The sequence below is a fragment of the Anser brachyrhynchus genome, assembly GCF_964034855.1.
Source record: "Anser brachyrhynchus genome assembly, chromosome: 9".
Taxonomy (NCBI): domain Eukaryota; kingdom Metazoa; phylum Chordata; class Aves; order Anseriformes; family Anatidae; genus Anser; species Anser brachyrhynchus.
In genome coordinates, this window is record NC_137703.1 from 24518338 (window position 1) to 24546132 (window position 27795).

General features: G+C 39.3%; 1 protein-coding gene and 1 long non-coding RNA gene across 5 annotated transcripts; one reads left to right on the top strand and one right to left on the bottom strand.

Annotated features, from left to right (window-relative positions):
• The first annotated feature begins 21 nt into the window (after window positions 1–21).
• Window positions 22–26840, top strand: ATP1B3 (ATPase Na+/K+ transporting subunit beta 3). 4 transcript variants are annotated; one of them, XM_080605338.1, is made up of 9 exons: window positions 22–377; window positions 7824–7952; window positions 11137–11187; window positions 12619–12726; window positions 13845–14032; window positions 14776–14826; window positions 15394–15420; window positions 21098–21184; window positions 24510–26840. In XM_080605338.1, the coding sequence occupies exons 1-9, from the start codon at window positions 269–271 to the stop codon at window positions 24678–24680; spliced, it is 921 nt and encodes a 306-aa protein (XP_080461464.1). In that variant the 5' UTR covers window positions 22–268; the 3' UTR covers window positions 24681–26840. The 4 variants fall into 4 exon arrangements, with proteins under 4 accessions (XP_080461464.1, XP_080461465.1, XP_080461466.1 ...); XM_080605339.1 differs by lacking the exon at window positions 15394–15420; XM_080605340.1 differs by lacking the exon at window positions 11137–11187.
• LOC308200143 lies at window positions 1360–11127 on the bottom strand. The gene is made up of 2 exons (XR_013955265.1): window positions 10860–11127; window positions 1360–7706 (listed from the first exon to the last, which is right to left on the bottom strand). It is a non-coding gene; the product is annotated as an uncharacterized lncRNA (long non-coding RNA).
• Window positions 26841–27795: the final 955 nt, after the last annotated feature.

The following is a 27795-nucleotide window of genomic DNA, read 5'->3' on the forward strand; positions in this document are numbered from 1 at the left end:
CGGGCGAGCGGCGGCCGGGGATTGGCGGCGGGGCGGCGGCGGGGCCCGCCTCGGCGCGGCGGCGGGGAGGGCGCGGCGCTGCGGGCCTGCCCCTGCTGCCTGCCCCCGCTGCCTGCCCCCGCGGCCGCTCTCCCGCCGGGCGCCGCGGCGACGGTTACTTAGCGGCTGGCAGCCGGCGGCCGCTCCCTTCTCCCTGTCTCCTTCCTCGCTGCCGCTCTCTCCGCCCGGGGAGCGCTCACACCGAGCGAGCCCGCGACGCGGCCCCGCCATGACCAAGGAGGCAAAGAAGCCGTTCCGGCAGAGCGTGGCCGAGTGGCGGCAGTTCGTCTACAACCCGGACAGCGGCGAGTTCCTGGGGCGCACGGCCAAGAGCTGGGGTGAGCAGGGGGCGACGCGACCGGTCCCTAACGGGGGATGGTGCCGGGGGATGCCGGGGCGCCCCCGCTGACTCAGCTCCCGCCGCCGCAGCAGGCAGATGCCGCCGGCCTCGCCCCGCCTGGCCGCACCGGGGGGCCGGGGGGGTCGTAGGGGACCGGGGTGGCCGCAGGTGAGGCCCCCGGCCCGGTCCCCCCGCTGCCGGTCGCCCACCGGGGCGGCCGCGCCCGTCGGGCCGAGCGAGCGGCGCCTTTGTGCGGCCAGGCGCGGGGCGAGGAGCCGAGCGGCCGGCCCCGAGGGCCTGCGGCACAGCGGCATGTGCTTGGCGCTTCATTTCCTCCCGGTTAGGGCTCCTGAGGTCTCTCGGTCCCTTACACAAGATGAAGGCTCCGCAGCCGGCCCGCCGGAGGCAGCGCTTGTTGCCCCCTCTCAGGTAGCCTTCCGTCTGAGCTGCAAAGCCTGCTGTCATCATCGCGTCCCTTCCAGTAAAAGTATTTGGGTTTCCTCAGTATGTTTTCTCACGTTAGACGCTCGTGTAAACGCTTAGTATAAGGATGTTTCTTCAGCCCTCGCGGGCCGTATTTACTGACTTCAGAAAACACTGCGTCGCCTCCCAGGACTTGGATGTTGTCGGGATGCTTTGTAGCTGTGCTTATAAAACCAACAAGAGGCTCGGCATGGCGTGGAGGAGCAGGCCAACGCATCCTTGGCCCTGACACAACCTTAATGAATACTAATGTTGAAACGGCGAGGAGGAGCCTTCGGCTGGCTGCGCATGGGGCGTGCAGCCTCTGCGGAGCCAGTGGCTCCGTCTATCAGGAGAGGGCCCTAGCTCTGACAGGAGTTCTCCTCCATTCAGATGGAAATAAGAGCTCGCGAGCGGCTCTGCCAGTTGAATAGCAAAGGAGAGGAAATTTCCACTATGCTGTCGTCTAGTGATCTCTCTGCGCAGGCAGGTTTCCTGAAGTGCGTGGGTTGGATGAATGGGTGTATGGTTTGCAGAAGTCTGTTTGTGTCGTGAATCTGACAGGCACAAAGGCTGTGGGCACATCAGAAATAGCTTGTGACTCAAAAAAAAAAAAAAAAAAAGGTACTGAAACAACCTTCTCTGTTCAAACCTATCTGAGAGGATAAATCACAGTGTTACTAGCTCGTGCTAGTCCAAGGCCAAGAGATAACACTTGAAATTGATAGGACTAACTTAGTGGGTAATTGAGCTGCTATGTTGTTTTACAGCCAGCTCACTTGATAAAAGATGTTTTTCCACATCGAGAAAGTATATACAGACCTAGATGGCAGTTTGGATGATCTTGCTTAATTAGCTTTCTTAAGTGGTTTAGGTGGTTGACACGGGGTTTGTGATATACCTTTTCCTGAGGTATACATTGAGAGGTGACTGCCCAACAACGCTATAAATTGTTAGCGTATGTTTTTTTTGTCAATATTTATTTGTCCTGGCATTTTGCAAGTAACGCCTTGTGCTTATCTAATTTATTTATTTGCATATATTAAATAAATAATAATTTTTGTCTGTTTTGGGGATTTTAGTACTTGATATCCCAGTCTCAAAAGCATCCACAAAGATGAAAGTAGCAGGTTTTTTGTTTTGTTTTTAATTGCAGAGCACTCGTTGAGTGACTCTGCTACAGGAGAACGTGCAGGTTTGGTCTCACTTCTGCTCTCAGATCACTGATGTGAGCTTAGAGCAGGCTCACTGACTGTTGTTCCTTTGCTCTTGCTGAGCTCCCCTGTGAAAAGCAGGGAGGCAGGAGAAGTGAGCTCTGGCTGCCTGTCTGCTGGGCTGTGGCGTCTCCAGGGACAGCGTGGTAAGAATTCGGTTGGCTCTGATTCTTCCTTGTGCGTTTCTTTTGTCTCAAGACAGCTTCCTCCCAGAAATGAGACAGTAACAGTAGAAAAATTGTTAAATAGCTGTTTGCAGTACGTGTATGTATTGCCCTGGTCTGAGGCAGTCCTGGAGGTTTATCAAAATCGTGACTGAAAGGCAGTGCTTCTCTGTGTATCGGAGTGCCTTGGCATTGGCGTACTTGGCCTTATTTGCCATTTCTACACCAGGATTTTTAAAAAAATTTAGCACAAGCAGATTCTGTTTCGCTCTCTGCTCTTTTGTCACATTACAAAAGTGTGTTGCCCTTAGAGTTTTGTGAAGAGTTGCCTTTTACAGGTTGGTAAACAGGCTGCACTAAGTCTCCTCCTGTTGTAAGAAATAGAGGATTTGTGCTTTTTGCAGGCTTGAGGGCTAATTCAGTTTGAATCTTCCACAAACTGGTATCCAAATGTCATAGTTTTCTGGTTGTTTTAACTCTGTCATTAAATTGGATGGAATAATACAACCACAATGAAATGCTGGAAATAGACTATGGATGGCTGAAGTCTGTTCCCAGCTGCACACAGAGAGGGAGGATCAGTCCCGGGGCTGTGCACAGGCTGTCATCAGGCAGGGCAGAGAAAGGAGAACTTGGAGCACTGCCATGTGGGTCCTTCCTGTAAGTAAAAGGAAGATTAGCATCTTGTTCTACATGTAATGGCAAGGTGCTGTGCCTGCCTGCAGTTACAGCAGGAGCACGGGGTGAGATCATTGCTGCAGGCAGGCAGTACTTTGTTTGTGGTCACGCTGGGGGTTATGCCAAGCCTGTTGAAGCCTTTCTGTAAAGCTGGCCATCTCAAGGCGTTCAAGATAGGGATGATATTCTCTTGGACTACATATAAATTCTGGCCTACTGAATAGTCTTGAGTGCTTAGTGGTATCCTTCAGTGCACAAATATGTGCTTGAAATGAAAAAACAACAAAGCAAAACAAAATAAAAACAACAAAAGCCAGAAGATCTAGATTTGCTTCTGGTTAGTTTTCACTGTGTTCTTGCTGGGGCATACAGTGCTGTCAAAGTTTTAACTGCTTTTCTGACTTGGTTCTTCTCTGTTCATTATAGTGTTTGAGCAGGGTTTTGGTGTGATTTAGCTTCCTTCACAGGTAGCATAGTGTTAAATGTACTGGGATCACTGTCTACCATTGCAGTAGAAACACTCGCACACCCAAGCTGTGAATCTTACAGAGACAGTTCTATTTTTTGTGTCATGGCAGATGGACAGAACACTTAAAAATTCCTGCGCAGCCAGGAGTATGACCGCAGTCAAAATCTTGCTAAAGTTTTCCATGGTATTGTACATCTTAATAAATAAATATTTGAGAAATCAGTAGACCGTTTTATTTTCCATGACACAGATAGCTCTGAGGAAGGAAAGCTTCCTTTTTACCGTTGCAGGTATCAGTAAGCTCTGGTGGTACATTGGGGATGTGTGTGTTTTAAATGCTTGATGATTGCACTTAAGCACTTATTTTGTGATTCTCTGCAAGTGTTTCACTTGGCAATTTTTATTGTCTCCTGGAGATGTTATATCTAGATCCCTGGTTTATTGTGAAATAAACTGTAACAAAGGACCAAGGGTTTATTTCTTCTTGAAGTCTTCTTTCCGTCTTTCTTCCTCTCCTTCCCCCTGCCCCTCCCCAAACTGGGAAGACAGTAATTCTGAAGTGATTAGGCAATAAGGATGAGACATGATTAGTGCTTGTCTAATCTGTACAGATACATAGGTATAAAGTGAGGAAATCCATCTGCTGGTGGACCAAAAGGCCTTCTGAATGTTGCTCGCATTGGTGGTAGTCCATGATAACACTGCTTACCTTTTATAATTCCCCTAGTTGAAGTTACTGAAGAACGATCATGCAGGTGATAAGATCAATGCAGCATGTAATCCATAAAACCATAAAGACTATGTTTTTCTTTGTTTTGGAGACTGTTGAATAGTTGCTTCAAGGCCTGTTGTGAGTGTGTTTACATGGATGCATGCATATATCTACCTATGTGTGACATTTATGTAGAGCTGCCAGTCTGGTTTATGCCAGACTGACAAGCTGTTTGTTGTTTTTGCCATGTAAAGAGTGGAAAACTCATCTTTGTCATGGCCAGATATTTGATATCTTGACTCTTTACCAGAGTTAGATACTCTAATTTTCACTGTGGAGAAGTGCTCTGATTCTTGCAGATGACTCCAGCTAACGATGGCACCAATGTGTTGGCTCAGAAATACGAGTTTTCCAGATTTAACTGTTGCTTACCAGCATTGTTAGAATATGAAAGGTTCTTTGACACTGCAATGTCCTGCGACAAGAAAAAAACACACACACAAAAAAAAACACTAGGTATTACAGGTAAATTGCATCGCAGGATTTGGTTTTGATAGTTTTCTCTGTGTGTTCGTGTTAAATAGTGAGAGCCTGCAGGTTGTGCATGGTAACTCCACACCGGAATGAATGGCAGGTTAGATGTGGTGCCTGCATTTCCCTTGGGTTGAACATGGAGAAGTCTTTTCCACTGTTACTTGGGTGGATCTCGTTCTCTGACAAGAAATCCAGCATTGTGTGGAGTTATTTTGGCTGAGCTCCTTGACAAGTTATGGCTCATTCCTTGTGATTAGCTTAGGATAATTAATACTAATAGGCTCACAAAGTGCAGCTTAGTTTGGTGCCATTGGAAGTTTCAGGGCTCTTTTTTTTTTTTTCCGTCCTCCCCTTTTTAATGTGGCAAAGGTAGCATAAGTGGGGCAGTTTATTCTAACGCACGGTGTTCTGCAGTGCGGTTACAAGTTATATTAAAATACAGGTTAAAAGCAGTATTTCTTGGGGGTGCATGCATCTGCTTTGCTGTGCTGGGAGAGGCTGGTGGAGAGCAGAGGTCTTTCTGGCCTTGTCACTGCTGCCCCCCCGCTGGCACGAGGACACGGTAAGGGGCTGTGCACAGACATCGGGGCCCTCTTGTGCCTTCCCCAGTGCTGCTGTTCCTGCTGTGGGCACAAGAGCCCATCAGTAATAAACACGTGTGTGGGGGGGGTGTCCTTTTTTAATGGCTTGATGAAAGTGTATGCCAGAACTGATTAATGCATAGGGAACAAAATGGGAGCTAGCCAAAGTGTTGGGTGTTTTGTTTCCTTGTTTTGTGATACCCAGAATACATGGAATATTTATGAGGAGATCACTGCTCTGTTTTGGATCCAGTTACAACAACTGTAAGCTTACAGGTAAAGCAAATTACTGGTGCAACTGCAAATCCAGGTGCAACTTTAGTAATGGCTTTTGTTGATTAGGATTTCTACTGCCTTCCTGATATGCTCTTTTCAGCTTCTAAATAGCCCTAGAAATAGCTTGCAATAGATGTCTAGCTGCCTCGTTCGTTACAGAACAGGGCTGGTTTTGTGTTGTCTCAGGTACTTTACTTCATAACTTGAAATTGCCGTGTGATGTATTACATATCAGTAGTTCCCAAATGCATCTTAAATGGCTGCTCGCTTTCAGAGTACTGCAGATTAGTAAACAACTTTCTCGACGGGTGAAGTTGAAAACTAAAACCAAAATCTGGTAATGTTCAGTTGGTTGCCGCAGGGGACTTTTGTCATGGTAACAATAATTTGGGAACCACCTCATTATTTTAATATACAGATTTTTTTTCAGAAGTAGTGCAGGTACTTGCATCTGCAGTAGTCGTGGATTACTGGTGGCCGTAGTGCACAAGAGAACATGTCAGTGCAAAATGCAAGCATAGTTCCTGGGACAGGAGCCAGAGCTGAGGCAGCCTTCTGTCATCTCCCAGTGGAGATGGTGCATCACTGGGGTGCAGTCATTTTTGCTTTTGCTTTTTTTCCCTTTTCTATGGAAAATAGAAGAGTACTGCACTTGAGTCTCTCTTATAGTCGGGTGTCATTGATAGAGTGATGGGTACTGATTTTGATGCGTTATCTCTTGGACTTCCTGATAGCCGCCTTATTGACAGAATATTTTGTAAAAAAGTGAATTTGCATCATTGTTCAGTTATGTTTTCAGGTTAGAAAGGTTCTGAAGATGCTTTTCTGTAGTTGGCTCTCTGTGCGAGCATCTAAATTCCTCCATACCAGTATAATGCCCATTCTTTTTGACAAGATGTATGTGTCCATGAGTCTCAAGTGATGAGTGTTAAAACAGAATGGCATGCTCTTCTTTAGCTTAGTATTGTATACTCAATTAAACAATTTGTGTAGAATCTTATATGTCATTCACCAGGTCTTCTATCCAAACAGTATACATGCTTCATCTTCAGTCAGGAACTATCTCCAGATAAACCTACATTTTGAAAGGTAATCTAAGTGAACTTATTGGTACATATTTTTAAAAGGTCTGAAAAGAAAATCAAGGAAGTGTAGCAAGCACTATGTTATAAATTTTCAATTTTAATGAGATATGCTAACATATATAAGTCCATCAGGATCAAAAAACAAGCAATGCGAGAATATTTAATACGTTTGTTTGAAAACTTTGTTACTAAAACAATTGAGCTGTGCTAAATTTAAAAAGGTTAAGTGAGAGCTGCGCATCATATCTCAGAAAAAGGACCGAGTTCTCTGGAAATCTCTTCAGCTAAGTCTGTTACGTTGTCTTTTCACTAAACAACTTGTATCCAGAGTCCATGTCTGTGTATGCATAATGAAAAATGGGGAAGAAAAAAAAAAGAACACAGAAATAAATTGAAATAAAACAAGAGCAAAGCACTTAATCACAGTAAGTTTTCTAGCAGTTTTCCTGAGTAGTGTTCTCACCTAGCAGTTTGTTTCAGCTAACTGATGGAGAGGTATGGTCATGTAATAAGCTGTTCGCTTGAGGCCATGTGCTCAGGTTTTGGGGAGCTCTTTGAGTTGTCAAGTTGGAGCTAGTAGCACCTGTGTACCTGGAGAATCCCAGGAACCTTACTGGATCCTGGAGGTAGATCTGTACAGCAGGTGGATGTGCTGGGCCAAGACTTGGAAAGCCTGAGCAGAAGGCTTGGTGTGTTCTCAAATGCCTGCAGCCGGAAGCATTTCCACATGGAGGGTCTCCTGGAGCAGGAAGAATGTGTGAATGAGTGCCATGTTGTGTGGGGTGCTCTCAGGTCCTCAGCATGCTGTTACACCACCAGTGCACCTCTGCAATGTGTTCTTGATCCAGCATAACAGTTTCATCTTCGCACTCAGTTCTTTCATCTTCCCGACAACCCCTTCCTTTCCAGATGCAAAACTGTAGCTCCCTTAAACAAACGGAGCTGGAATGGCTTGCTTAGTCGTCTTTGCTACCTTTCCAGTACAGCCCAGAGTGGTTTCTAATACTTCTGTCTTAAGGATACCAAAATGCCAGACTTTACCCTGTAAATTTTGAGAGCCGGAAAGTATGAAGAGAACTTTTCTGTGTTGTGCAATACATGTATATGCTGGGGCATGCTGATTTATAGCTACCGTTGGGAGTGGCAAGGGTCCTGGAGGGAGAAGAAACAACAAATTGAGCATTTTATTGCTCTTATCTTTTTTGAAAATCAAAACAGGAAATTGGAATTAGCTGAAACAAAAATAATAATTTTAGCTTTTCTTTACAGGTTTGATCTTACTATTCTACCTGGTATTTTATGGCTTCCTAGCAGCGCTCTTCACATTCACAATGTGGGTTATGCTTCAGACACTGAGCAGTGACATTCCAAAGTACCGTGACCGGATTTCTAGTCCAGGTAACACTGTGTTTATTTTATCATAAACCCATTTCTGGTTTAACAGCTAAGTTTTACTTGCAAGTTTGTTTTTAAGTTGCAGCTGTCTATGAAAAACTGTGATTATTATTCAGTCACAAATTTCAATGGAAAATCTTGAGGCAAGTATGAGGCAAGTTATATATAGCATACGTTCAGTCAGCAGCTCTTTGTGCGTATGTGCTAACTTTTGCTGATTTTTATTCTCTAAATTCTCTTTAGTCGATTTTGTCATATGTTTAGACTGCAATTTTCCCTTTGCATCCATACAAAATTCTGTTGTAAAAGTGGAGTTATCATTTGACCAAACTGCTTTAGAGATGCTTTAGATCAATTCTTTTGGATCAGATGGAAAGCCACCTGTGAGTAGTGTTTGGTACTTGGAAGAAAGTACAGGAGGGGGCTGTGTTATGGGGATAATCTGCTCAGGAGCTTGTAAGGACTACGATGGGAAGGCATTTCCAGAGTTTTAGTTTTAGTATTAGATAGTTTTCAACTAGCGTGGAATGCCTGTAGGTTCCAGAGGTTGTTGACATATTACATAGGGATCCACGGAGAAGGAAGGGTGTGATTTTACAATGAAGTTAAATCTATATAATATGTAGCTGCCACTAGAAGTGGTGTCTTGCTACCTCTTTCTTTGTGTACATGCTCGTCTAGTCCCACAGCTGGCTGGTTCAATGAGCTAAATGTGATGGAAAAATAACTCTGCACAAATAAAAATGTTTAATGAGGTCACTGTCTTTATACTTCTTATTAAGATCAGTTTAAATATATCACAGAAAAAAATATATCATTCTAAGCTCTATTCTGGTGTATCTGTATACTAGGAGAAAAAAATAAAAGGGTTTGCACTGTAAAAGGTTTAAAAGCTGCTTCTGCATACTTTACACTGAAGAGATTAGTCTTTTCTAGATACTGTTTCTGGAGAATGTATAAGTATTTGTTTTCTACATGTAATTTAAATAATTGGGCCACCTGAAAATTTAATGAGATCTCTCAAATCTTACAAAAACTTGGCTTAGGGATCAAACATGTAAAAAACAACAACAAAAACTAAATGGCTATGCAATATTAATTTGGGGCCCCCAGCACAAGAAAGCTGTGGGCCTGTTAGAGTGAGTCCAGGGGAGGGCTACAAAGATGATCAGAGCCTGGAGCACCTCTCCTGTGAAGAAAGGCTGAGAGAGCTGGGGTTCTCTCAGGGTCCAGCCTGGAGAAGAGAAGGCTCCGGGGAGACCTCATTGCGGCCTTTCAATACTTAAAGGGGTTTCTTAAAAAGATTGAGAAGGACAGGGAGATAATGCTAGGAGAAGGGGGAATGGTCTTAAACTAAAAGAGGATAGATTTAGACGAGACATTAGGAAGAAATTCTTCGTTGTAAGGGCAGTGAGGCCCTGGCACAGGCTGCCCAGAGAAGCTGTGGATGCCCCATCCCTGGAGGTGTTCAAGGGTGGATGGGGCCTTGGCCAACCTGATCTAGTGGGTGGTGTCCCTGCCCATGGCAGGGGGTTGGAGTTAGATGATCTTTAAGGTCCCTTCCAACCCGAGCCATTCTATGGTTGATATTTTGGTGAAAGTTAGATTATGTCTTTAGAATACTTTTTCGTTTTTTGAACTCCAGACACACAAAATTAACCACCATCTTGCAGCTGCATTAGTACTGAAGATGAAACGTAAATCTGTTTGTGAGGAAGTTGCAGCTGGGCCCCTGTGACAAATCTCTCTGGATTCTGAACAGATTTTGTTTTGATGTGGTGTTCAGGCCATCTCTAACAGGTGCCCTTGGACCATAAAGGATTCTTGAGGATCTGTACAGCCTTTTCAAGCTAATAATATGCTAAATTCTGAAAGAAAAACAAACAAACAAAAAAAGATGATCTGCTTAGTTTAAATAATAATAATAATTAATGAGAAAAAGGTGACTTACATGACCGTTTCTTCTTCTGTGGTAGTCTGAACGTTGGTAGTGAATAGAGCTGTGGGTAGCTATGGCTTAATACTGAACTTAGTGAAAGTTTCTCTCTTGAGTTTGGGTTATTGATTTTCCTTTGTTTAGAAATGTCATAAAGGATGTTAGTGTAAAATAGTGTGTCTTCCACAACTAGTTGTTTTTTTTCTTAGGTGCTTCTAAAACATTTCTGAATTTATTTTTATTAACGATAACTTTATGTATGAGTAATTAAATACAATAAAATTGCTTATCTCTGTTTTAATGTTAAGCTTAACTGTATCATTTTTCACTTGCAGTGAAACATGTCGTGTTCCTGGCTGTAAAACTTTAATTTATTAAAAAAAAAAAATCACACAAAACCTGGATGGCGTAGGTTAAAGGTTTTACTCTTGTATTAAACATATTTGGAAATCTCCCAGATTGATTTATTTTATAATTGGTATTTGGCTTGCAATGGGCACTGGAATACAATAATATCAATCAAATGCAGATGATTTTAAGGCTTTTCTTTTTTTTTAAATCTCTTGGAATTGTAGGACAATGTAATCTCTGTTACAATCCTAGATATAATCCTATGTTGAGGCTGCTAATTCTGTTCCCCTAGAAGGCCCCATACCCTGCATCTCTCATGGTCTGTGCTTCAATCCTTCTTCAAATAGCTTTTTCTGCAGCCTTTCCATCATAGTCTCTAGGCAGATTGTGATGCACTGGAAATGGAGCAGTCCCTTCCTCTTAGGATATTTTTGAAGTTCCCCTGAAGCAATGAGTCTCTTCAAATTATTGTTTTTTTCATTGATGACTAGTTTAGTAACTTTGTCATTCACTTTAAAAAACAGCATGGAAGTCTTTTGTTTACAGTATAAGTATATAGATAATAACAATCTCTTCTCCCCCCCAAACTCCTGAAGTGACTTTTCAGCCCTGTTGCTAGTTACCTTGTATTTTTTTGAATCCCAGTTCAGTGTGGAGGTCAGAAAATGACTAAAGGTGCAAAGTAATTTGCAGTCAAATATGGTATTTGTAATTTTACATGGAATGTCAGTCACAGAGGTGTTTAGTTGTGGCTTTCCAGGATGGAAATTCTCCTAATGGAGAATTTTTTTTGAAATCCTTAAAAAAAAAAAAAAAAGATTAAAATTATACATAATTTTGGAATCTAAACTATGTTTGTGTATGATAAATTTATAGTACGTGCCTTTCTTATTTCTCAAGGTATTTATAGTAATTTCTGCCTTCACATGAGAAGTTTGGATACTTCTGTAGGTAAATGTCAATAGACCTGGGCTGCTTAATGGCACTTTCTATATGCTTTCCGAAAGCATACTGATTGATTAACTGTGGTAAAGTATTAAGAATCCTTCATTAGGACAACTTCAACTTTCTCTTTCTACTGCAGTCTTGTCTTCTGATATGTTTATTTTGTATAAAGAAGGCCTGATTTTATTTATCTATCTATTTTTGGTGGAACTGTAGTCTTAAATCTCAGCGATAATTGAAGAGACCGATGCATGGTCGCTGAACTGTTAGTTACAACTGCGGTTACTGGTCTGCTCTAATTGGATTGAGCAGCAGTTACCTTAAGGTGCTGTAAGCAGAGCAGTCATACACCGTCCTTTGAACCTCGGGCAGTGTGGTTTGCTGCCGAGGCCGCGGTGGGTGACAGCAGTATTTGGTGTCCCTGTCAGCGACAGCTCCCTTGGTGCTGGCTTATGTGTGTCAGGAGAGCACGTGCCTGTGTGACCTTCCTCCCACATTGCCAAACTGTCCCTGAGATGTAGCTGAACAATTTCTTGCCCCTCTCTTGGGAAGAAGGGCAACTATGTTCTGTCAGGAGCCCCAGCTCCATGTCAGTGTCTGCCTTTTTCACCCTCCAACGCGAAGCCGGGTTTCAGGATGCTGCAGTCATTCCTCCCGCTAGGCCTGGCACCTCTCTGCAGTTCGTTCCTGCTCTGGCAGCAACGGGAGGTGTGTGAGGGCAGCAGGCAGGGAACTAGTAGTGCTGCTGTCCCTGAGGCTGTGGCGTCCCATGTCCGTCAGGGACCTCGTAGCTACCAGGGCCTGGCTGTGGCATGCCCCTGCCCGGTGCTTTAATCCTGTGTTCTCCTTAAGGCCAACTACCTCTAATTTCTCTGAGGAGAAGGAGTGAAGGAACAACCAACTAACTTTGTCTTGTTTGGGAAAACTTACAAGCCATCTTTATGCATTATAAAGCTTCTTAAAAATACTTTGTTTCTTGTGGGTGTCTATGAGGTGAATAAAGTCTTAGCTTCATTCTGTGTTGCCTAGAGCTTTGACGCATAAGCTTAACTGAAGGTTTTCTGGGTGGTTTTTAAATTTTATTTTTATTTTTTTTAGTCTAATCTGCTGAATATTCAAAATGTGAAGTGAATCAATAAAATTGATTGAAGGTGATTTAAGTTTCTGATTTTGTTATTTCTAATCATTGGGTTTGGTTTATGAATTGTAGTTATATGCAGGATTGAATTTAAGTCTTAATTCACGTAGAGTGATGTTGATTTTTGATAACTGACTTAAAACACAAACTGCTTTCTGGTTCTGTGGCATATGGGGGTAACATTGATGTTTCTTTAAAGATAGGTATTTTTCAGTTTATGGATATGATTTTTGAGTAGGTTAGAGTGGTTTAAGGATGAGAAGTTGTTCAGTTCTTTACTTGCACTTTTTCTTTTTAAGGGCTTATGATTTCACCAAAGCCAGACACTGCACTGGAATTCTACTTTAACAAGAGTGATGCCAATTCATATGCACAATACATTTCTACACTTAAAAAATTTCTTGAAAGTAAGTAAGTTACTGACAGCTACCCTAGTAGTTCAGGCGTCTTGCTGTTGGGTACATTACTTTCCTTTTTAACTTGAAGTTAGTTAGTTGAAGCTTAGTTAGTTGAAGTTAGTTAGTTGAAGCTAAGTTGAACTTAGTTGAAGCTAAAGAAAATTGACACACTTTCAGGCTTACTCTAGACAAGTATGTTATTGAAGTATATACTTTACAGAAAAATATCATTACCTATGTTTGACAGGGAAACTGAGCCCCTCAGAAATTGTAAGTCAGAATTGAGGAGGTTCTGCAGAATTGCACCTTTTTGCATCAGTTGCTTTGTTAGCTACACAAGGTATAGGCTTTTCTTTCAGAGCTCTGGGGAGGAGAGAGGGGGGTAGGAAGAATGCTACGTTAAATGATGACCTGCCTCTCCTGCAGTTCAATGGGTTTTGGACTCACTATGAGGTTGAACATTTATTACCTTTTTCCCATTTTATTTTATGTATGCTTAGCTATGAGAGGCGGATGGGGGGTGCACAAGACAGAATGCATTAAGTGGTGAATAGGTGAGCATTTGTGACAAAGTGATCTATGTACTTGTGAAGCAGAAGTGAGAATAACTTGGGTTGTAACTATAACATCAGTTATACTACCCAATGTAAATGTAGAGGTAGTTTAATATTAGCCATTAAAATACTTGAAGTTCCTTATAAACTGCTTGTTTTAAAACAAAGTACCGAAGGAAAACTGGCCTAGTTTCCAGGTTAAAAAAAAAAAAGTTTATATTTTAATACATTATTAGTTTAGAATGATGTACAGAAAATAATAATGATTCTAGAAGGAGGATTTTACTTCTTTTATAATATTCTCTGTATTCTTTCATTTGGCCACAATGCCACTTACTGGGGTTAGACTCGATCTCTGGAGGTCCCTTCTAATGCCTATGATTCTGTGATTCTTGATAAGACTTGAAAAAGTGTTTAAGATAGAAATAAGAGGCATAGTACTTTGAAAATAATCCTGTAAGAAAACTCCTAGAAAAGTGATAACTATAAATTAGAGGTTTATATAGGCTTTCTGCATTTTTACCTATTTGTATGCTTTGTATTGTTGATTTAAAAACTATTTTTCTTTCATAGTGTATGATGATTCAAAGCAATCCGAAAATATAAACTGTACGCCAGGAAAGGTTTTTGATCAGAATGATGTTGCTGATAAAAAGGCATGTCGATTTAATCTCTCCGAGCTTGGACAATGTTCTGGAAAGGAAGATAAGACCTTTGGCTATTCTAAAGGAACTCCCTGTGTGCTTGTGAAAATGAATAGAGTAAGTGCTTGCTTTTTTTTAAAAAAAAAAAAAAAATTTAGTATACGCATTTCCAACTAACACTGTATGAAATATCACTGCTGAAAAGGACTGAAATACATGTTCAGTTTGCTTCTCAGGATATTCACATCTTCGGAATAGTGTAATTAACTGAAATGTCTACCAATACATGTGTTTCAGAGAGTAAAATGAAGTGGGGTTTTTGAGCATTCTAATATTTACAAGTATTGGCTTTGATCACTTGCATCAAGATACCTGAAAACCCTATTTAAAGAATAAAATGCACTTTGGTTTTGCTTACTGTTCTATGTAACAGATTGTATAACATTCTGCAGGTCAAGTGTGTTTTACTTTGTGCCTGCATTCCAGAAATGTAATTAGAATGTCATGGGTTCTGTTAACTCCTAAACTATGCAAAGTGATGAAAATTTTACTGAATGAATAACTGACTTTCCAGTGATGTTGTATGTTTCTTGAACTGCTGATTGGTTTGTCATTAATATTACATGCTTAATGTAAAGTAAGAAAATAATCCTTGGTATGGCCACTATCTAGTTGAGCTTTAACTTAACAATACTTTACATCTTGGTTCTAGTCTAAAATTGTGCTTCAGAAAATTAATACTAGACAGATTTGCTCCCTGTATCAACTCTGTCATAGTAAGTGGGAGAAAGTTTGAATTTGATATGCAGAATTGGAGAGGGGAAGAAGGTCTGTAAATATTTTAACTTTCTTTCCTTTAGATAATTGGATTAAAGCCTGAAGGAGAACCATATATACAGTGTACATCTAAGGTCAGTTCTGAATGTAAGAAATAAACGTGTAGTTAATTTTCCTTGTGATTAAGATGAAAAGTGAATGTAAATGCTGTCAGAACATTTATTTCTATCTCTTCTGTTAGACTTCGTACTTCATTTTTTTTATTGTTCTCATCTTACTGTATGTCTAGTCTAAATGTATTTAATTTCTTTAGTATAGTTAGTCTTTTATTCTTCCATTTTTAGATGTATTTGAGCTACCTCACTTCCTATACCATTGAGAAAATGCATAGGCATAACTTGTAGTCATGCTTATTTATTTTTTATTTAGTGTGAGTTATGTTTTGTTTTTCCCATTTCATAACCTATATTTTTATTTTTTCTCCATGCTGCAAGTGCACCTTAGACAATTTTATAAATGATGGGTAAGACAAAATGTGGAAGCTGATGTTGTTACTGTTCAAGTAAAAGTTGTCTCCAAATCAAATACAAGCAACTTGTAGTAACAGCTAATCTATAAGTATTTATTGTGCACCAAATGCTTACACAGAATGTTTTAAGGTAATTATTATAATTGCTCTGTTTTCTACATATTTCTCCTAGACTGCTTGGGGAGCAGTGAAAGCCGTGGTAAGTTAGTAGGTTCAGCAAGGGATAGTCATGGCTCCTAGATTGAGTTGATTGATAAAAACATAGGTGGGGGAATTTCAGTAATTAATGGGACAAATACCGCAAGTTTTTCTGCCTTCATTCTAGATATCTGTGGTAGGCATAAATTTTAATACTTGATTTCTGACAAGTCCTTGGAAGCTTTGATCTCTCCATGGTAGTCTGTTGCAAGCAAAGATGATTCCTTCTCTTATTTGAGACTCATTTTTTTGTGTCCATTCTTAAAACATGTTCTGTTGGAGGAATTCGTTTCCGTAGAAGAAAGAAACACTTTTTCTGCTTCTACTATTCCCCTTCTCCAGTTTATCATTTTTTGTAATTTAATATCCCAAACTGGACACAAGGTTTCTTGTAGCTGAGGCAGATAAGGACAGAATTTTACCCTCCCTGTCATCACACTGGAAGTAGTTACGTCTCTCAAGGTGAATTTACTGTTTGTAATGCTACTACTACATTAAGCACCATTAACAACTGTCATTTTCACCTTTTGTCTTTGTTTGATTTTTAGAGAACAACTTCTGACTACTTATGCCTCTTACTTATTGAAACTCTTTGTTTAAACTTGAAGGATTACACTGTTCTTTACGTTGGCTCACATGGCCTTCTTTCCAGTTTTGTTTTTATTTCTTTGACTCTATTGGAAAAAGAGTACCATGTAACGGTCTCTTCTGTAGTGGACAAGGTGACTGCTTGCATCTCTTCTGGGACTTGGTGATGTAAGGATGGGAATTGTGGTCCTCTTCTCTGCACATTGGAGAGGTGGAGAAGGGTAGCCTATTGCTTTGCATTTTGCTGATGAATTTATAATCACACTGCAACTGCCACAGAATCTGAATGCCCCCTAAATACTGGCTCATAACAGAAACTGAAGTGCAGAGGCTGTTTGGCCTTCTCTGTTGGTTTTCTTATTCAGGGTGTTTACTTAGTCTTTAAATATCTGCTGTGTTGCAGCATTTTTTTTCCTTCTCTTCTACTGTCAGCAAATGTGGATTAAAAAAGTTTGGGGTGTATTACAAAGCTAAGTCCAGGTGATGCTCGTTTCTGAAAATAAGCCTCTTGCTGGCTATAATAGCTCATAGAATATATGAAAATGTGCGGTTTGTAGCATAAACGCAAATTAACCGGTAGTTATAAGTTTTGCATCAGAATTTTTTTAATATCTGAGTGACAAAGATGGAATTTACTTAAAAGGTGATTTTGTTGAGCAGAGTGGATATCCTACTATCATGTTCTCTTCATTATAGGGCAAACCTTTTTTTTTTTTAACCTCTGGATCAGCTGTTGATTATTTTTTCTTTCCACTTCACCACCGTTTTAAAATATTTATTATTATTTGATTTTTGCACATATTGGGAGCAATCTGAAGAATTGTCTGCCTTGATTTTTATACAGGCTGACTTTTAAATAAATCTAAAAATTAACTGTAAGGACAAGTCTCTCAAATACTGGAAGAGGTAAACAGCCTTCTGACCACACATCCTGCCTGTCTTCGCTACCTGAAACATTTGAGTTTTTCATTTTGAAATTGATACCATAAAAAAAGAAAAACATTTTCTTCAAGCATTCTTCTGTGAGGTGACCTTTCTTCTTACTGTGTCTTCTCCTTGAGATTTGTTTAAAGAGAGGAACCTCAGGTAGATTTGTGACATCACAGTTGTCATGTTTCATAGGTGGGGATGCTCCCCACACCTCCATGCCCCCCCGCCCCTTGCTGTCATCACTATGATTTCTGTAGGTAAGGGCAGTTAGTGTTTGCAGTATCAAACACTGCTTACAGCTCATTCTTGCTCCTGCACCCTGGAGGAACTGACCTGCTGTAGACTTAAGGATCCTCCACAAAGAGAAACATGCTAAGAAAGGATTGTGCTGTCAAGAAGTTTGAAGATCAGTGGTTTGGATCTTTAGTTTTAGGCTGCAGGTATGCGATTTCACGTGTGTTGGGAGATCTTGCTGCAAAGAATTAACAGTCTGTCATGTTAGAACTACACATACTGGATGAAAATTGAGAGATGGGCCTGTGCAAAGCTTATGAGGTTCAACATAGCCAACTGCTAAGTCTTCCACCTGGGCCGGGGCAATCCCAAGCACAAATACAGACTGAGCAGAGAATGGATCAAGAGCAGCCCTGAGGAGGACCTGGGGGTGGTTGTTGACGAGAAGCTCGACACGAGCCGGCAACGTGCGCTTGCAGCCCAGCAAGCTGCCCATACCCTGGGCTGCACCAAAAGCAGTGCAGGCAGCAGGGCAGGGGACGGGATTGTCCCTCTCTCTCGTGAGATACCCCCCTGGAGCCCTGCACCCAGCTCTGGGCCCCAGCACAAGGACATGGAGCTGTTGGAGCGAGTCCAGGGGAGCGCTGCAAGGATGCTCAGAAGCTGCAGCCCCTCTGCTATGGAGGCGGGCTGAGGGAGTTGGGGTTGTTCAGCCTGGAGAAGAGAAGGCTGAGGGGAGACCTTACAGCGGCCTGCCAGTACTTAAAGGGGGCTACAGGAAAGCTGGGGAGGGACTATTTGTCAGGGAGTGCAGTGATTACAACAAGGAGTAATGGCTTTAAACTAGAAGAGAGTAGGATTAGATTAGGCATTAGGAAGAAATTCTTTACTCTGAGGGTGATGAGGCCCTGGTCCAGGCTGCCCAGAGCAGCTGTGGATGCCCCATCCCTGGCAGTGCCCAAGGCCTGGATGGGATTTGGGCAGCCTGGGCTGGTGGGAGGTGTCCCTGCCCATGGCAGGGGGGTTGGATTTAGATAATCTTTATGGTCTCTTCCCACCCAAACCGTTCTATGATTCTATGAACATCAGTAGGTTTGTACTTTTTTTTAATGGCAGAGAAGATAAATAGTATTAATTCCAAGCTATATGGATTTTTGTTGTTTAGAGATCATCTTGACTTTGTATTAGGCATCTCTTTCTAATTTACAAGAATGAAAAATACCTTCCTTGCTATTGTCAACATACTTGGCCTTGGATTTACCTTTTTTTTTCTGAAAGAAATCTCAGATGTTGTATAAGGTTCTGCTAACTTGGATATTGCTGTTTTATCTTGTTTCACTAAATTTTGCTTTAAACTGCATCATGAGTCTAAACGGCTACTGCAGTTATACCATTACTCCTTCTTAGATGATAAGTCATTCTTACACAAGTTCTTTCCATGTGCCTTTTTACAATATTTTAGCATCTGAAAAATTATTTTAAGACAGTCCTAATAAAAACTCTTGTAGGTGAGGTAGAAATCTACCTTTATGTGTCCAACTAAGTGGTCTGACTTGTAGATTTGCTGACTGCCTGCAACTTTGTGGAAATTTTCAATGGTAAGCAGAAAAAGTGACACTAATGCATTGGTTCTTGAAGCTTTTCAACTGATGCAGCTAGCTATATTTTTAAAACTTTGTGTAGGGATATTAGTTAGGATTAATTATTATTAATTAAACAAAACAATCCACAGCGTTTGCATGAGACAGGCAGTTGCATGTCCAAGAACCTCTGCTCTTTTATTTTGATAGCTTAATGCATATGTTTATGACTGCATGCATGCGTTGTGTTTAGCTGCTAGAGAAAACCCCACTCCTATTTATCTTTCTTACATCATTCTGAATTCAAATTTTGTAAGCATTATTTTGGAAATATATTTGAATGAGTATATCAGCTGCATGAGCTGTAATGAAAATAGAGACTAATGGTGTAATGAAACATTTCTTCTTAGTAATTAAATTTGCGAACTCAAGGTCTAAAATATTTAATGAACATATACTGAGGAACTGCAATAATTTAGATTTCAAAGAAACAAGAATCTGGCCATACCCTAAACTCATCTGGTATGGTATGTTCTTTTGGTGGAGGAGGAGGTATTTCTGGGCTGTGGTTTATTCCATGTTTCATGATCTTTCTTTACCTTCCCCTTTGCTAAGGTTTTTTACTGCAGTTGTATTCTGCACCATGTAGTATATATTTTTTAAAATTGCAGCTATTGTATATTGTAATATAGGAAAAAAAAAACAATGAAAGTTACTAATGCACTTTGAAATTGTCATTTACACTGAAAAAGTAATGATGTTCTGAGAAATATTTGGCCTTGGTGCAGAAATGGAGGTAAGCTGCATAAATACAGTGCATACTATTCAGAAAGGATGTAATCTACAGGCATTTTAAAAATCATGTAATAAATAGGTTGGATATTAGAAAAATTTCTTTACTGGAAGTGTTGTGCCACACTGAAACAGCCTGCCCAGGGAAGTGCTTGAGTCACCATCATGAAGAAGAACATGTAGATGTAGAACATACTAACATGGTGTAGTGGTGGACTTGTCAGTACTAGGTTAAAGGTTGGACGAGATGATCTTAGAGGTCTTTTCCAACCTGAATGATTCTGTGATTCCATCATTTTAGCATTGCCCTTTATTATGGCAGTATGTCTAGCTGTTACAGAAAGTTACATGAGATTCGTGTATTTCCTTGCTGCGTGAACTTGAAATAGTTTGCTATGCAGGAGATGCAGTCCTAAAGAATAGTGTGTATACCATAGAATCAGTCAGGTTGGAAAAGACCTCTAAGGTCATCTAGTCCAACCTTTAACTGAATACTGAAGTCCACCAGTAAACCATGCTACTAAGTTCCAAATCTACACGTTTCTTGAAGACCCCTGGGGTGGTCACTCAGCCACTTCCCTGGGCAGCCTATTCCAGTGCTGCAAAACCCTTTCAGTGAAGAAGTTTCTCCTAATATCCAACCTAAACCTCCCCAGCACAACTTGAGGCCATTTCCCCTCGTCCTATCACCAAAGATAACAGACACATGGAGATCTGTCTGTCATTATGTTGACAGCATGTGTCAGGGACAGCACAGTTGAATATGAAAGACACAAAAAGACTGTGTATCTTACAGACTGGGTGACTCCTTAGTCAGAAATTATGCAGCATCTTTATAGGTAGCTGCTTCTTGCTGCTAGATTTGGTATTGTAGGGAAAAGTCTAGTGATAAGACATGCATGTATGTAGTAATTCCTTCTGAGTGCTGATGACACACAAACTGTGGTAACATCATAATTTTAAAGCTTGGTTTCTGTTTAGTTGGCCTGTATTTCAAAGGTAGCTGAGCAAGTTAGGAATGGTACACTATTGATAGAGTTCCTTGTGAAGGGTCGGGGTTGTACTGTTCCAAATTTGAATCTTGAAAACCTGGCTTTAAACAGAAATTCATCTCATCCTAAACATAGGTACGCTGTTGCTTCACCAAAATGTACAAGCTTGCTTGTGGATACATGGGATTTTAGCTTATATATGTGGGTGTTTTGTTTTGTTTTGTTTTGTTTTTTTCCTGCTGCTGTTATATTAATTTCAGTGAATATACACCCCTCCTCCTTTCTTTGACTGGTAAGGGAAACTTGAATATGAGCTATCTTGACTTGATTACTAATTTAAATGTTACTATTAATAAGCTTTACTGCAGCAGATGTGTGCAGCATGTAGCTGTTTGCCTAAAATTCAGCTATTTTGGAACTTACCTTAATACCTTGGAGCTTTTTTTTTTTTTTGTCCTCCCCCTTAGGGATCATGCACTTTATCATTGGATTATAATTCCAATTTTGTACTTTTATCCAAGTAGACATTAACTTTTAATTTTGTTGTTATCTCCAATCATAGGAACAAGACATGGTTGAGATAAATTATTTTCCTCCAGGAGGCTCGATTGACTTAATGTACTTTCCATACTATGGGAAAAGCTTGCATGTGAGTATGTCTTAATGATGGTCTTCTTACTAAACAGATTGATTGTGAAGTTTGAATGTTTTAATGAGCTACTCATAAGGAATATTACATCTGCACAGATTTTATAGCGCTTGATGAGACTAGAGAGTTGCTTTAGCGGATGTAAGGAAGTAAAGCAGGCACTGTCCTAATGAAGAAAAGGCTGTATACTAGTAGCATGTATGGCATCTGCTGGTTTTTGGTCACTGATATATTCTGGAATCTTTCTGACTGCAGGGGAAGGCAGAAAAACTAAAGTAGTTCTTTTGAGCCCAATACAATTCTGAACAGTTGATCTTAGGGGCTTATGTACAGGATATTAGATTTATAATTCAGCATGGTACTGTTGCTTATACATCTTTGTGGCTCTGCAGTCATGTTTTCTCTTCACTCTGTTTTATGAAGAAGCACTTCAAGGTTGCTGATAACATTTTTTTATCTTAAATATTTTTTTTGTCTTTGCTTGTCCCCCTTGCCCTCTTTGTATTCTGATATTTATCTACTTGAACAGTGAAGTTTTCAAAGTAAAATAACTACTTTATGGACACAGAATATGTATAGTTAAGACTCCAGGTTTTTTTCAAATTTAAATTTAGCTATTTTCTTTCCTTGAATCTGCTTGTGATAACTACTTACAGAAAATCTGTACTTTCTGTGAGATAAAAAATCGTATTGCCTCTTATTGACCAAGTTATTTACTCATGGTTGATAAACATGTTCACTGTTCACCACTGAAGATAAAAAGTACTTTTTAAATGTAAATCTTTTAGGCCCGTAGGACACCACAGTAGCTGTTTGATATTTTCACAAAGGTTTTGGTACTAAGCTATTCACTTATTATTTTTCCAGTGTACGCTACACTTATTTGCGGCAGTTGACACAAATTTTTTTTTCTTCACTTTTCTTAATGAGGAAGGAGTTTTTTTTTCAACATCTGCTTTCATGTAATTTATGTGTAGTTCTGTCTTCTGTTTTGTTGCCAGAATTCTTTAACTAGTAAAGCATCCATTTTCTTAGACATAAAAGATTATAGAGGGACTGTCAAACTCTGCTTACGATAGGCAGAGTCGGTATGTACTCTATTCCCTTTTTAGAATGACAGAATAGGATAAGTGCATTGCTTCTCTAAGAAAAGCAAAATATAGCATGAGTAGACCTTAACAGACCTTGATAGACCTTGTCAGAAGATAGTTTATACCAAAGATGGGATGAAGAAAGAACTTTCCTCATACAATTCCTATCTTACTGCTATACTGATGAAAAGGTAAGATTATGAAAGGAGAGCAACTAAGTCAGACAGAACTGAGTGCTGTTCCTTACTTGACTTAGGTGATTAAGAAAACATATATTTTTTTAATTAACTATTTTCTTTTGGAGTCTTTGGGTCAATGTTCTTTGGTGTTCACTATGATGTGGGATAGGTTAGTTTGAGGATTACTTGCTTATATAAGATGCAAGTATATTGTGAAAAAGAAGGCAGCAAGAATAGTTGAGAAAAGTTGAGTATTTGACCAGGCCTCAAGAGACTGGATTGATTTCTTGCCTATACCGCAAAATGTATATATTATATCTATGTGAAACTGTTGAATTATTTCATTCCGTAAAAGAGTTAAGAGGATACAACTAATCTTGCTGCTGTTGAGCTAAGGTAGTAGCAATAAAAGTACTACGTTTTTTTAAGCACATAGTTTTATGGTCCAGAATGGTTATTTCCCTGTACTGCTCAGCACAATGAACCCAACTGCCTGACCTTAGAGAATGCACGTTTTTGCAGATAATCTGTAGTGCTTAGTGAGGATACTGATTCTCATCGCCCGCCCCCAGTCATTTCTTTTTGAGTAAAAGGTCATTCTGGCATCATGTCTTCAAAACACCATAGAAATTTGTGTACCTATTTGAAAAATCTGAGATGTGAAAACATCTCTGAGCCAACTCAAGGATTTTATTTCTGATTTTTAGAAAACTTAGTTACTACTTTTAATGTGGGTGGTATAACCACTTAAAACATGAGAATTTTGAGGATGACTTGCCTAGTTCTGTTTCCTCCTCCCAGTTTGAAGTTTATAGGGGAACAGGAAATGTTCTGATTGAGTAAAATCACCCTCCACCTAGGCAAAGTAGTTAAGTCAATGTATTTCTAACTAGTCTTTCATTTTAAAGATCTTTGCACATATGCTTCCATGCCACCATTCCTTGTAAATGAGAATTTGACTATTCTATATTGCCTTCTTTATTAGAGAGGTAGATACAATAGCTGGAAAGTAACAGAGATGTATTAAAAGAGTCTCTTTAAGTTAATGAAAAATTTAATCCAAGGTTTTGTTCAATTAAAATTTAAGGCTTGCACTTGTATGATATGCAGTGTCTTATTTAGTCCAGTAGCTTCTACGAATTTTATTGTTCAGAATTACCCATGTTTGCTGGCCACCAGGAGAATAAGTACATATTTTTACTTAATTGGCAGTCACTACTGTTGACCTGAAAATGATAAATAAATTGTGGAAATGCTTGACTCTAATATAGGCATGAAATGCTGCTCTGAAAGTATATAATAAATTCTTATTTTAATTGATAGTCACTTTATGAGAAAATTCAAGTTGTCCTAATTGAATTGGACTTGAGAAATCATACTATCTTGACAAAAAATATAATGGTGTTCTGTCTTATATTTTAGTTGTTATTATAGGGAATGGAGTGAAGAATTGTAATTGTTCCACCAAATATGACTGACCGGGATACTGTCAAAATACTTAAGGAGAGGTTTCTGTCAAAAGCTATCAAACAGATAACACATTTTACAATACGTTATTGTTGAACAAATAAATGGGATAGGGTGGAAGGGAAGCTAGCTTACTAATAGTTGTTAAAACATGCTGTTGGAAAAAAAAACACTTTAAAATGTGTTAAAAATTTGTTCTATAAGAAATTGAGAAAAAAAATGACAAAAGAGGGAATTGGTAGGAAGGCAGAATGTAGTTTCAGAGGATGTTTCAAGTAGAGGTTTCTAGAAAATCGAACCCAGTGTAATAAAAGGGTAAAGTAACGTACCACTTGAAGATACTGTCCGTGACTCAAATTAGGTTGAATGTATTGGTTATGAAATAGTTTGAAGAATGTATACCTGATTATCTAACTTGGAAAAAACAGTCTTATCTCAGTCAGACTGAGCTTTGAAAGGTTGGGTTCTTAATTAGCTTTTTTTCTGAACTGTTTTGATGGATTAAATGTTAATTGTTCATGCTAATTGTTATATTCACATCACTTACTCCAGTATCTCAAATATTTTCCCCATCTTTCTGTTTACTAGGCTCACTATTTACAGCCTCTAGTGGCTGTTCAACTAGCAATTAACTCCAACAGTACCAATGAAGAAATAGCAATTGAGTGTAAGATCCTGGGCTCACCTAATTTAAAAAATGAAGATGATCGTGACAAGTTTCTGGGACGAATTGCCTTCAAAGTTCAGATGACTGAATAGCAGGAGTAAAAAGTTCTCCACAAAGTAAACGTTGTGTTGTCTGTTTTGTATCAGCTGGACATGCCATTCTAGGATATGAGACCACCTTGGAGAATGTTAAGGTGGCTTATGGCATTCAGGGTAGCATAACAATATGCTTCCAAATCATATGTTTAAAATCCCTCAAAATGCCTATCATGCTTCTGCCTGCCCCATTGGAACAGTGTACAGACTATAGTTATGTCATAGGGACCTGTAAATAGCTGTTTTCAAACACTTAATAATGGTGACCTTTGTCCTGTTCTAAAATGTGGTTTTATCTCCCAAGTGAGTGTCTCAAGCTTAATGTGCTGTGCTATGTAAATATTGTATTGATTTAACACTGGTTTAACTGTCATATCTCAATGCTGACACAGTTACAGGGATAAATAATAAATGGTACCTGATCGACACGGTGATTTTTTTTTTGAAAGAGTAAACACCTCCACGTAAACTGCGTGTATGGGAGCTGGTGGGTGGATGGATGGATGCCTGAGTGGAGATGCCTTAAATTGTAGATTGGATGGCATGGGAAAATTACAGTGGATTTTAAGAGTTGATACGGATTTCAGAAAGTAAGTGCTCAACTAGTACTTTCTTGTGCTTGTCACTGTGCAGGTATTGTGTACATGTAATACTTGGTATAGAGTTTGGTATTCTAGTTGAGGAATTGAATCTTTCTTCGTGTTGTTAAATTGCTTGCGATATGTGGAGCACAAATAAAATCTATACAATATTTTAAAACTTTCTAGTTCGGAAATATCAATATAAAACAATTAAGATTCGTTTAGAGTCCTGGTAACAGTTGTACAACAGAGCTGCTTGAAAGAAACAGCCTCACTATTGTGGGAATAGACTTTCATTTTTCCAATTAAAAATAAAAATTGAAGAACCTCTTTTGGGGAGAGGGGATTGTCTTGATTAAACATTCCTGTTTAATTTATATACCCTGTTTCATTGCATCATTTTAACATACTTCATGTTTTCTTGTGCTCTTTCATCTTGTATTTTCTGTTTATTTCCTCATCAGCCATTTAAAAAATGGGTGTCACAACTGCTTTATAGAAATTGGCTATTGATTTGGAGTGTGGATTACTTGCAATTTGATTTAAAATTTTTTATTAATCCACTTGCTAAAATGACTACAAATAACCAAGCTTATTTATGACTGCTCCTCACGTCAAACCGAGTTGACCCATTATACTGGGTTATAGCTTCTGTAGTCTTGCTGACATGGGATTTATAATGCTGTTCCCCAGGGTTTTTGTTTCTGTTTTCTTGAGCACGTGGTCCACATCCAGTGTGTTATTCTCAGTATTAAAGGCTACAGTAAATTAAAGACTATAATTTGTGCAAATACTGGTTTGTTCTGTTAGTAATATCATGGCCTAAATTTGTTACTTAACATGCTTTTATGCCTAATTCCTAGAGTGTCTCTGTACTTTATTTAAACAAATTAAGTGAATGGTTACTAAAATTCAAGATCCAGTCTTAAAACCCTGCTTTGAAAATGTTTGAGGCCAGTGTAAACCACATCAGTGCAAAAATTTTTAAGTACCTGTACAAGCTTACACTGGTGAATGTTTGGGAGAAGCTAATCTTAATTGGACTTTAACAGTGTTGAACCTCATTAAAATAGATTTATAGTGACTGATATCATTTAGCATGCTTTTTTGTTGTTGTCTACAAAAGAAAAATTGATGTTCCTCACAATATGCAATGGATACTTATGTAATGATAGCATGCATCAATATTGAGTAAGAGTATTCTTTCAAAATATTCCATTACTAATGTTTTAAATCATGCAGTTTTAGAGCTGGGATACCTGGGTTCTTGAAGATATCGCTGATTGGTTCTCTGTATATTAATACTGCCTGAAAGTATTTTAAGAGTCCTGACAGAACTTAAAGTGTAGAGGTTACATCTGAAAAAGAGAAATACTCTTCATGTTTAAAAAAAAAATAAATCACATTTGTGTTCACTTAGAAATGGTAAGAATTTTTAGAGAAATGCTCAGTTTTCAAATGAGTTGATTGTTGCAACAATTTCTTTCTACTTCTTTATATAGACAAAGCATGAGATGGCAATTCTTCACCAGCACTTTTCAGACAGGTAGAACTCAATAAAATCCTGTTCTCCCTAGATTTTGTAGAAGTGTGGTTTTGTTTTGTTTGATTTTATTTAATCACATAGGCATCATCAGTGACGGGGGGTGGGACTTTGAAAGGGTTCAACTATCAAAATCACCATGTAAAATATACGTAGGTAATGAGTCAAGTGTTGAACTATTTTTAAGTAATTGAACTGTTTTCCTTATTTTCATTTCTTTTCAGAATTTGAATTAGTAAATGATCTAGCAGTTATTTATAAACAGGTCTATTAGGGCATGATAAAATTACTTATTTTCTTCATGGGCAATTTTCAGTAAAGGTTCCCTGGACTTAATTTACAATTATGATTAAAGAGTTAAGTTTACTAACTTCTTAGCAGAAACCTGAGATGTTTATCTTGTATACTGGTTAATACTTATTTGTCTCATAGAGTAACTTTTAGTTCCTTCAAGTCTGGAGCAAGACCTTTCAAACATTATGAAATTGCCAGTTGCTGCAGGTGCTTTTTCAAACTACTGTGAAAATCTGCTGATAACCAGCTGAATTGAGGTACCCTCTTCATTTTGCCCCCTGCCAGCCCTGCACGTGAACACACAGAGCTAAAGGGAAAGCTCAACGGGAGGTCATCAGGAGACAGCATTAGCTGAAAGGTTCATTTACATTGACCGTGCTGTAGATCTCTTGATTAGGTGATGGGCTGCAAACCAAAAATGCAACTTTTACCCATAGAAGTTTCCTGACTATAAAACTGATGTTGCTGTAGACACAGATTCTATCACAGAGGCTTGATTTTACACAAGTCTCAGTTGTCCTACAAGTAAATTGTGTAGGGTAAATGTCATTGTCTTGTTAGAAGCAGCGCTTTAAATACAAAAGATCAGACTTCCTAGTTTTTCTTTGTCTAAATGGGGATGGAAGATAACCAGAGAGAAGCTAAACAAAAAATTTAGATTTTTCTAGTTTGAAATCTGTTAGTTTGAAGTAAA